This window comes from Engraulis encrasicolus, chromosome 5 (assembly GCF_034702125.1).
Source record: "Engraulis encrasicolus isolate BLACKSEA-1 chromosome 5, IST_EnEncr_1.0, whole genome shotgun sequence".
Taxonomy (NCBI): domain Eukaryota; kingdom Metazoa; phylum Chordata; class Actinopteri; order Clupeiformes; family Engraulidae; genus Engraulis; species Engraulis encrasicolus.
In genome coordinates this window covers 58,032,804-58,045,021 of record NC_085861.1, presented here as the reverse complement: position 1 = coordinate 58,045,021, position 12,218 = coordinate 58,032,804, and the positions used below count along the sequence as shown (strand labels likewise).

Here is a 12,218-nt window from a genome sequence, read left to right as displayed (position 1 = left end):
CTCAGGGATATTGAGGTCAGTCTTCACCCCAGCACACCCTCTAGCTAGCTTATGTAGTGTAGCCAAGTTTGGCTACCCTATTACCCATACCGTCTGGTGATAGCTATGCGCTGCTTGTTTCGTTTCCCTTCCCTGAGACCAAGTTGTCATCCTGTCTTAATCAAATCACTCGTAAACATGTACGCATGCTGATGCCTTTCCCTGCCCGTCTCTTGTAATGGTGTAAAGCCAGCATATAAATCTTTCATTTGTCTTGTCACAAGGCAGTTGTCGTGCCGAAAAGTGAGTGCCTGCCAGAATACGAGTGCCCTCATTGAAACCAATGGAAACCAATGACCAATTTTTCAGACATTTGTTACCCATTTTTGCAGATAAATCCGACACAATTTAAGATGGAAAGCCTATCAATAAAGAATCTACATTCCTTCTGGAAGTATTACAAAGAACTGGTTACAATTTCAGTATTATTTCCATAAAAGAATCGAAGAATTGTCATAACAAATGTTACAGTTTCATTCAAATAGCTCATATTAAGTGGAGGACGAGTAATGTTTCATAAGCATATTTTAGTTCATAAATTATGTAATTCATTCTGCAAAAATGTGTATAATTTTCTCTCAAAAAATGTCTTTGGTTTCAATGAGGGCACTCGTGTTCTGGCAGGCACTCACTTTTCGGCACGACACCGTGATGTGTGCTGTGTATTAGTTATGCTTCGTGCCCTGTCCTCTACTCTAGATCTAACTGGCTTCGGCGTTTTTCCGCATGAAATTTAAGTTGTCGTCCCTCTTCACTCGCTCAAATCAGTAACAAATATGTAGATTTATTTTCATGAACTTGTAGCCATTTCTTTGAATGTGTCGGCTGTCACACGGACGACATGTGTACTCTTGTAATTGCATGTTAATTACGGCGCAATGGCGCATCCCCGACCATTCCCTTTCTCAAATCCTACAATATCTTTTTTTTTACTCTTCTGCTTGTCGCTGTGTTGTGCAACTGCGATTTTATACAAAATGCATTTTTGTAATCTTTCCCTTAATGTCATGTCACGTCATTATCAAGACATCTGGTTTTATCTTGAGTATTATCTGCCTCTTATGGTTAAGTAAGACGCCGACCAGTCGTGCCATTAGGGAATCGCTATACGCGCTCACTTGACCTGCTGTGAACGCTCTAGCTATTTGTGTTGTTGTTGGCATTGCAGTGTGTAGGCTATGTTGGAAGCCTAAGCGATAGGCCTACGACTTGGTTTTGTTGTGGTGAAAAAATGGCGAGTGTCCGAAAAAACCCCACTTGTCAGACGTTGACAATCTTAGCCTCTTTTGATGAGTCTCAAGCTGCATTACAGTTCATGCCTAGAAAGCAACTTCTGGTATTGGGGCGCGTTGGGAAAGGGGGGCGTGTTGTTAACGTGCCATTTCAGGCTCACTGACTGTAGGCCTATGGACTGGAGCAATTTGAAGCGGAAGTATAACAACATTCAACCTAGGGAATTATTATTTTTACGAGATTGTATTATTATTATTAGATTTGGTGTCCAATTTGCAGTGTGTGTGTGTGTGTGTGTGTGTGTGTGTGTGTGTGTGTGTGTGTGTGTGTGTGTGTGTGTGTGTGTGTGTGTGTGTGTGTGTGTGTGTGTGTGTGTATGTGTGTGTGCACGCGCATGTTAGTGAAATATTGCTTTGAAAGCCCACCTGGGAAACTCCCATAGTGACACTCCACTCTTAATGTGTTTGTGTCTGTGGGACCCATTTTCAGTTTTTGCTTAAGGAAAATGGTATGGATACTTTTTTATATTGAGATTGGCCAGGGCTCATAATCAGGAAAATAAAGTTAGTTGTCCTCCTCTCTCTATCTCCTACCCTCAAACATAGTCTACTCAGAACTTCAGAAGCAGTATGAAGGGAACATGGTGCACTGCATCTTTTTTCTTCCTTTCAGCCCAGGTCCAGTGGGCAAGAATATCTTCTGTGTAACAAAAACATGACCACCATATAAAGGCCTATACATTATACATACATTATATGTCTGTATATATACGCCGAGACGATGTCATCATATACCGATACCGATATACCGATAGAGGCATAGGCGCTGGGCCCTCAGGAGTCAAAAATTGCCCGGGCCCTTTTCAGATCCCAGTCCAGCCCTGTGCGTGGCTAAGCAGTGATAGTCTTGAGTTATTAAAAGGGGAGAACCGCAACAAACGACACATTGCGTTCAAAGTTTAAAGAAAGAAAAATCAGCGTGCTGCCACAGCGTTTAGACTACGTTAAATGTTAATAGGCTACATATGTGGGTCTTGATATGACAAAATGATGTCCATAGCCTATGCTTCATCATCTTTGGAAATACCCGTTCAGTAAAACCTGTTCACTCGTTCCGACTGTCCTGCTTAATTCTGTTATAGCTTCTGTAGTGCAGACACGTGTCATCCAAAAATCCTTGTATTCCCCCTTGTGTCCGTGCACAAAGCAAAACGCTGTGTCTCTCAAAATCTGTTGTTCATTTAACATAAAATAACGGTATCCTTGCACGTCCTTCCAGCGGTCTAGTAAAGTTTTTGACTTTCGGCGTCCCTCTCGCTGTTATCCACATGCGTTTTAAATTAACCCTTGAAGCACCGCGGCAACAGGGACTGTAGCCTTCAGTAGCTATTGAATTGGGCTTTTGGGCTGAACATCTACCATTGAAAACACTGAAATATGAGAGATATAATACATTTTCACAGTCAACATGCAACATTTAAATGTAGGCCTGAAATAACTGGCTATGGTGTGCTTTTGATTAGGCTAGCTTATGTTAAATATCCAAATAGCCTATCCATTCATATTTTTCATTCATCTTATTTTGTGCCTTTTTGTTTCATTAAACATCATTTGTAGGCCTCCTTAAAACTGTTGTAGGCCTACTGCAATATAAAGAAACCTGCTGTTTCAGTGCAGTAGCCTGCATTATTATTAGGCCTACTGAAGTAGGCTATTAGTGTGTTTTTGTAGGTGTGAATGCAGTTATTTACGGGAAACTGTGATACCGTTACACTCATGTAACTCTGTAAATGTTTTTACAGAAGGCACAGTCTTTGCATCTCAGGTTACATTATTAAGGAGAGAGTTTGGATCCTAGGCAGCAGCCAGATCAACTGTAAGACTATTATAACACATTGGTGTGATACATCATTGGTTCCCAACCTGGGGGCCGGGCCCCCAGGGGGTCTCCTTGGTTGGTGGGGTCCTGCCACGGCGCCTTCAAGAAAATCCTGGGGGAAACCCTGACCCTAATGTGAGTTTGCAAACGGTAGGAAAATGTCTCGCCAGGCCAATTTATCTAATAGGCTATGTGGGTATACCAAGGAATGAAGTGGGCACACCTCGTATTTGGCACCAACTGGCTCAAATTGAGTCACACGCCGCTCTTACATCATGCATAGAAATTCAGCTCATCTCGTATGAAGTGGGCGTATCATTTGCCTCGGAAACAAATCTATTTGTCACTGTCAATCGCCTTGTATTGACAATGTTGCCACGGACTTCTGCTGTTGGGTCAATATTTACGTGAGAAAGCATTTCCTCTATTGCAGAAAATAGCGTTTGGCGGTTAGAATGCGCACATCCACAAAGTTATCCAGGTGCCAGACAAAAAGTGGTAAACAGTGTGATGAAGTGGTTCGCACGGGTATTCCAAAAATATGAACTTTATTTCGTTCTTCAAAAAAAATGAAATTAAAAATGAAATAAAGTTTATATTTTTGAAGCTACCCAGTGTGCGGACCACTTCATCACTCTGTTGCAGAAAAGAAATAGGCCTATAGCTACAGGTCGGATGAGCGCGATGTGTGCTGCATTGGCCAAGGGGCTGCATCTTTTCAGAGGCACGCACGCCTTTTAGGCTACTCGTTTGACTGATAGTCAAAAGACAAATGTGTGTGCACTTCAAATTGTTTGTGTACTTCAAATATTATTTTTGTTATAGGCCTGGCATAATCTTGTTTGTGTAGGTAATAGGATGGTTGGCCTGATTGATTCGCATTCGCTTTTGAGCGAAAGCCAGTTGTGTTACAGCCTAATATCATTTTGCAAACGTCAGGGAAAGGTCTCGCCAGGCCAATGAATCTAGTGTGTGGGTATACCAAGCAAAACATTTGGATTAAAGATGATGGCGACCTCGTCCGTGCTGCTGCTGCTATCAATTTGTCGCAGAACTCACCGGTGCGATTTTTTGAACGTTTTGATGTCACAAATATTCGCCCCGCGTATAATTATTATGCCGATCATTCACCGTTCAAATAGCATGCGTAAGCTAAGCGCTAACGTGATGAACGTAACTCCCGCCATAGAATCGCCGTAACATCAAATGCGCAAGGCAGCGCACTCGTTAGTGCCGTTCGTAACGGCTGCCTCATCAGCTAACTTCACCTATCTGATCAGTGACCTGTTTATGTAGGAGGAGAGTCATCGAGTCACTGCCTCCCGTTTCGATTTGAGCCCTAGACATGGGTCTTTCAGCGTATATTTTTCACCAGCCAAAAGCTCATTGGATGGGTGTTTCACTCACTCTGGCAGAGCAAGTGGGAGGGTTTCTGCTCACCCGCGCTTGTGCAATCAAAACAATTTAGTGCCAGTGAATTAGTGACTGGGTCACTTTACCTGGTTGGTGCAGACGATAGCCAGGACGTTGTGGGTAGCCAGTGCCATTCCAGTAGTAATCCAAGTGATTAGTGATCATCCAATACACTGCATATACGCAAACTATAAGTGGGAGCGCGCTTGGTTTGTTTGCCATGTCGTCTTGTCAAGGGAGTGATATGCCAACGGTAAGCTGTCTCAGTTTCCATTAATTAATCTAACACTATAGCCTAAGTTGTTGTGCTACCACTGTTTGTGCCTTTGTCTGCTTAGTTATACGCTGCGCCGGTCGCTTTTATTACTTTGATTGTAATCCAACGTTTGACATTGAAAGCCGGGTAGTCTCCGTATCAGTATTGCGGTAATGTTTGAATCCAGCGTTTCTCGCGCTGTCACATGTGCCGCGTTTCTCGCGCTGTCACATGTGCCGCGTATACCGCGTGTGCATGCTGGGAAATGTAGCCCAATCGGTTTCCTTCCTGTTTGTGGTGCAACCCTTAGATGTAGTTGACTGTTGTCACAGGTAAAAAATTATGTTGCCGTCTTCAGCATTTCTACTTGGTAAATTGTAATTAATATTAATCGTATCTAAAATATTATTTTATGGAGTCACTGGTTTATTGTAATGTTGATCTGTAATGTAACTCAATATTGCTGGTATGCATTGCCTTGGTTTATAGTAACTGAGTTGGGCTAATTGCAATGTGTGACTTGATCTGTAATTTAAATGTGTAATGTAATGGGGCTATTGCTGCTAAACCTTAGTTTACACTTGGTTGGATGAAGTTAGTTGTGGCAATTTTCAATGTGTAGCCTTTGGCCTGTAATATTGTTGGTCAATGTAATAACTCTTTTGTGTTCATTGCTTATAGAATGTGAGAAGGTCATTTAGTAGGAGGTTAATCCTTTGTGAATGTAAATATTGTATATATTTAATGTGTGGATGTACATTTGGCACTACATTTCTTTTGTGCATTCAACTTTAAATATCAGATGTAAATACTGTTCATCTCATTATTGTATTGTGATTTATTGTCATCACTATTGGTGTTTACATTGTGGCCTTTCTATTGTTGGGGAAAATGCAAAGAAAAAGAAAAAAACAACAGAGTTGTAACAACGTGTCTGCAGAAATACGTTGCTAAACTTATGCAGAAAGCTTATCTGGACAAGCTAAAAGCATTTTGGGAAATCATACGGTGGTCAGATGAGACTGAGCTAGATTTATTTGACTTTAACAATGGGAGGTGGACATGGCAAAAAATGCACACATAAATTCTATGACATCTGGCCTAAATTATACCCTGCTATAGGTATGTATGGCTCGCATACACACTGTAAAACTTATTACAGTTGAGGGCCTCACTAATTCCTTTCAAATAGCAGATTTTTCAAAAGATTGTTCAAGTGTCAGTCACAAAATCAAAGCTGAGCAGTTTGGAGTTTGGACCTTCCAGCAGGACAGTGATTGCACTGCACTGATCAAAATTCAACAATGAGTTAATGCAAAAGAACTAGTTCAATGTCTTGAAATGGTCATACCAATCTTGAGATATCACTATTTTGAAAAAGAATGAATTTATTTGAACCAGGATGTCCAAAGAAGACAGATGAGTAACCTGACTAAATTAGAGGGCTTCTGGACAGAATAATTGGCAACTATTCAGTTGCATCAAGCAGTTGGAACTTGTCCTTTTGTTTAGCAAGTATCCACAGGCCATTAGATAAGCAAAGGTGAGCTCTCCTTCATATTAATGGTATACCTTCTTTGGGGTGCCCATATTTATGCACACGCCTATTCTTGTTTAAATCCACATAAAATTGTTTCTGTAACACCAATTAGAATTCTTCCACGGCTGAGATGTTTCTCTTAGCCTAAAGTTTAACATATGTTAAAATGAAGTTCCTACTTTTAAAGCTCAACGAGAAATAAACCGATGTAATGACTTTCCCAAAAGGTGCCCAAACTTTCTCATGGCACTGTAAAACACTGTTGCATAGCCTGCTGTACATTAGTACAATGTAAAATTTGTTGACAGTTTTCCTGTTCAAAGATGTCACACAAAGAATTGGTTGTGATTGGGAAAGTAGCATTAGGCTTGCTGATGGCATAGGAGAGCTGCACTTCATAGAAGCACGAGGGGATGGGGGAGACGTGTGCACTTTCTGATTAGGAGCTACAGAACAGCTGAGGCGGTTTAAATATTTTTCTTTCTTTCAGAATTCAAATATGTATTAGACTTACTCCTCAAGCAAAAAAAAGAAATGAGCGGAAGATGAATAATAATTAAAATATATTCAGTGTATTGGGTAATAATAATAATTCATGGTAATGATGAAATGCTCTGTACTGTACCTCTACAGCTCTCTGCACCAGCTCGGTTGGGACACCCGCAAGCTTTGCAATATTTGCTGCATAGCAGAACTGACTGACACCCTCCTTCAGCTGGTAGAGAAAAACCAATTCGTCTCCGTCAACAGCAGTTTCAAACGTCTGCAAGCACACACACAAAACCATAGTAGCGACATCACAAAACACTGCAGAAAAGACGCTGTTATACAGGTAAATACAGGTGCAGGCCCTAAAATTAGAATATCGTGAAAAAGTTTATTTATTACCATAATTCCATCAATTCATAGATTATAGAGCCATGACCCACATTTCAAACTATTTCCATAATTTGGTAACACTTTATTTTAGGGTTACATCTATGAGCACTAACACATACAATGTTCATGTCTGTTTAAGTAACTAGCAAAATCAAACATTTGTTAGGCATGTATTCATCTTGTTCATGCACAATTAAAGGCCCCATGGCATGAAATGTTCACCTTTTACGGGTTTTAGACCTTAAAATGTGTTCATGTGGCCTCCTTAAGTCACCCCAGGGGTTAACATTGTCATAATGTCTGCACTGAGCTGTCCTGCATTTGGTCCAGATTTGAAAAAAGGCGCGTCCAGGTGGCACGCTGATTGGGCCCTCCCTTTGCTACGTAGGGAAAGGAAAATGGTCAACGCCCTGTTTCTGGGTTCCCACCAATAGATCTAGACACTGTTCCCAACCACTATGGATTGCCCGCCCATCACATCAGCAGAGAAGAGCATGTTCGACAGACAGATTTTTTTCAAATAGTCGCAATTTTTTTATTATTATTATTTTTGTATATTTTAATTTTTTTTATTATTATTTTTCGGAAGAAAAAAACTGTGATATGCCACTTAACTTTGACCTGAAAAATAAAGCAGAGTGCACCTAGGGCCTATTAGGACAATGATTTCTAAAAAAAAAAAAAAAAAAAAGGGGACATTTTATAAATTAGTCACAGACTATAATAAATACAGGCCTAATATATGTGTTTCAGTTCAAATCAAGTATTAGCCTACATTTACTGATATATGGGTAGATGACGTGACGTGTAAATTTTGCTGTCGCAGGCTCTTAAAATTAAGTAAATTCATGCTTTCAAAATTGTCAATGCTTTAAATGATTAAACTAATGTCGTTGTTGTGAAAAAGTAATGTATAATAAATCCAGAGCTTAAATAAGTATACTTAATTTTGAGTCAAATGTCACATTTGTCCTATGGTGTGACTGAGGCAAGCCCGGTTCTCCATATTAAAACATTTTTAAATAAATAATCAAAGCTCAGTCATTTGTCTAAACAACTCTGGCATGTTTTTCAAGGTGTCTATTTTAGCAAGTGGCAATGCTTAATTTTTTCCCTGTTTTTCTGAGACCGTATGGACTTATGAAACTTTGTCGCAGAAAATAATGTCCTGTGGTGTGACATCATTTTTTTGGTTAATTCTGTGTATAATTATCTATTGTTGAAGCTCCAGCGGTACATAAATTGTGACTTTAGACCCTTAAGAAGCCAATGGCAAGGGTGGATTTTAGATTTTTCTCTCAGAGTTCTTCTGTCAATCAATTATGTTTTGCTACCACAAGATGTATTAGTTTTGTAGTCCTTTGGTGTGACAGCCATAAAATACATTTTGACAATAGTGTATATTTTTCACATTTTTTTCTTATGTAGATGTATGAAAATGCATCTTACTAAAGGTGAAATTGTATTTCAGTTGGCAACGACATGGCTTTAAATTAACTCAAAAGCTCAAAAGTCCTATGGTGTGATGGTAAAAGTCCTATGGTGTGATGGTAAAAGTCCTATGGTGTGACACTTTGGAGTATCACACCAAAGGACAAACAGGTCACACCAATGGACTAGATATTTGAGAAATAGCTTTTAAAACAACTGGTAGTATTTTTTTGTTTTGTTGTTTGACTAGATAAATATTGTGTATTCAAATTACTTATTCCTTTATTGGCCTTTGGAATTTATACTTTGATGCATTGTTGATGAATATTTGCTGTTGATTTTAGATACTGTCAAATGATATAAAATGTCATTAATGGTGCTTTGAAACCATAAAATATAACGGTAACAGTGAAGGAAAGATCAGTGAGAGAGTATATAGAGGAGTATAGATGAATAAAGTATGCTGTGGAGAGCTCAATATACAGCATAAATGTGCTGTCCAGCTTGAGATACTTGCCAAACAGGCACTGGCCACTACACACTACAGGTTCAATGGTGTGACAGTCATAGCATACCTACAAAAGTGTGATGGTCATGCCAAGGTCACCCTTCAGTGTGAGTCTTATGAGCTCTGCAGGTTACATGCAATGGCCGCATGGCTGTCATTAAGAGTTACGATAGGCTGATAATCGACGATTCATAGACTTATAAGTGTAAAGTGTAGGTCCATATTGACTACATTATATTATGATCAAAAGACAAAATAATCATGTTGATATATTTGTTTCTGGCTCAGTTTTGCATTTCTGTCCTTTAGCGTGACATGAATGTCCTACGGTGTGACATGTTTTAAACGCTCAAATATTTCTTTGAGCTAAACAATATGTTTGATAAACACTGAATATTGCATTAGGGAAGAACAAATTATTGTCCCTGAAAAGTTAGTATAAATTCGGACAATTTTGAACATTTAAAAGAAAGATATCCCTGTTTTTCCTCGAAGGTTTCTAATAATCTCACATCTAATGTGAAAAAAAATACTTAAATGGTAATTTCTCATTAAATTAAGACTTTAAAAAATTGCAATAAATATGAAGAGTGTAACAATGTTCATAAAACTCCATCAAGCCATTTCTACATTACTTAATATATTTATTTCTTAACGTCACACCAAAGGACATATTTTCAGCAAATTGCTTTATCAACGTAAATAAATAATCAATGAATAGACCAACATTGTGACCACTTGGATTTTTTGAAAGATTAATTGTTGCACTATGTAGACATGTACTTTTTTCCCTCATAAACAATGATTTGTGAAAAAAATGTTTTTTGCTGCCTATCCGTCATCTACCCATATACAGAGGCCTAAGTTATAATAGGAAAGTAGAAAAAAATATGGGCCACTATAGGTTAGGGGTGAAGGCTACCAGAACTTTTATGAGTACGAGGAAAGAAAGAACTTGGCTACTCTGTCCACGTGTTTCTGTTGAGCACCAAAGCCCAGCTGGTCCCTATCCCCCTTCTATTGCTAATATAGACCCAGTCCATAATTGTATGACATAATTATGATTATTATAATATTAATATTATTTAGAGATGCACCGGATCCTGATTTTAGGATCCTGCCGGATACCGGATCCACTGCTTAAGATCCTGCCGGATCCGGAACCGGATCCTACGAAAGGGTTGAAACACATAGTCTACTTGCACACGTGGGCCCATTTTATTATGTTGGATCAAACAATTTTTTAGACTCATTGGCTTACTGACAAACTGCCTGCAACGGCCGCTTCCGAAGGGCTTTCACTCCATGCAGTGATTGGGGTTGTGAAAGACTGACTGAAAAGCCTAGGCTACGTAAAAACTAGAGATGCACCAGATCCTGATTTTTAGGTAACTGCCGGATACCGGATCCACTGCTTAAAATCCTGCCGGATCCGGATCCTGTGAAAAACCCTATTATCCTGCCTTTTCCGGATCCGGAACCGGATGCATCTCTAATATTATTAGAATAGTATTAATATTTATTTAGACCTGCAGTCGGCAAAAACAATATTGAATAGTGCGAGGTGCACTTCGTGCACCGTGGAGGAGAAGGGACGAGACCTTTCTCTGAATCAGGCCCGCATTCCACTCCACATCTCCCGCTGTTGGCTGGAATATGCACACTTCTTTTGTCTTCATTTACTTTATATACAAGCTCTTCTACAAACACCCCTACCACTGTCATCTTCAAGGTGTTGGATATTGCGTCTATAGCAGGCACATTACGAATCATTGCTTTATCTCACTGTCGTTGCTATGCACGCCACCAGCATAGCGACAGTACAAAGCAGCATGAAATTACCCTGCGTCTCGATCTGAAAAACGTTCACTTCCTCAATATATAAATCTCCTATAGAAACACGACCAAGTCTTGTGCCTTGTCTTTAAAATATCGCCACACTTTAGATGTGTCCGTTCATTGGGCTGATTAGTGGTGCCACTGTTACCTTCATCTTCGTCTGACACTGACACCCTCGGACGTTCAGCCTCAACCTCTGCTTCTGTTTCAGCACGTAGGCTACCTCACGGCTCGCGCAAATCACTTTTTTATTGGGCTGATTAGTGGTGCCACTGCTACTTTCATCTTCGTCTGACACTGACGTCTGACACCCTCGGATGTTCAGCCTTTACTATTTTCTCCGCTTCTGTTTAGCACGTCTACCTCGCGGCTCGCGCAAATCACTTTTTTTTTGCGCAAATCACGTAATCGACGGTATGTTGAACACTTCGACTTATTTACGTCTTCGACGTAATCGATTACGTCGAATAGTCAGGACAACCCTATTATGAACTATACAATTCATGGCAATTGTATAAAATGGCTTTTGCAGTATTTTGGAGCTCTTCAAATCCTTTCCAATGATGATAACGATGTCTGTCTTTCATGCTGCCTAAACCCATTGGTAATGCACCGTTTTAATGTAATGAAGTTGTACGTAGTACTGTTACTTATTTGGTCAGATGTGTTCAGAATACTGTTACATATTTAATTCAATCAATCAACCCATACATTAACCACCGCAATTCTAGTTGGTTTTATTTTGAAGACGACAACCTCCTCTTTCAAATGAGCTATGCAATAGGTGTGATGGTTGTCATCACACTGAAAAGTTTGTTTTAATCGCGAAAACGGCATTCTGCGAGGAGGCCTAGTACGGAACAGCGTGCGCTCGCTCTACTCATAAATAGAAATCTAGGTCTACTAGGTCCTTACTAAGTTTATATCAGTAATAAATCCCTTATTGTGCATGAACAAGACATTCGTGAATAAATGTTTAACAACTGTTTGAGTTTGCTTAGTACATGCCTAACAAGTTACTTACACAGGCATTAATATTGTATGTATTAGTGCTAATAGATGTAACTCTGTCTTACCAAGTGTTACCATTTGTTTGTTTATTCTTACATATTTTGGGCTTAATTTCCAAAAACATTAAGACATGAATATGTCCCCCGGTTCTTAGAGTGAGATGAGTGAGCCATCTCTATGGGAGTAAAGCT

The 12,218-nt window shown here is 39.6% G+C and overlaps 1 protein-coding gene across 3 annotated transcripts in view; it reads right to left on the bottom strand.

The window, feature by feature from the left end:
- Positions 1–12,218, bottom strand: part of msh5 (mutS homolog 5) — a 248,287-nt gene that overhangs the window by 6,948 nt on the left and 229,121 nt on the right. For all 3 annotated transcript variants that reach the window (XM_063199820.1, XM_063199819.1, XM_063199818.1), the window contains one exon: positions 6,985–7,122. In XM_063199820.1, the coding sequence (XP_063055890.1) occupies positions 6,985–7,122 (138 nt within the window). The remainder of the gene's footprint in view (positions 1–6,984; positions 7,123–12,218) is intronic.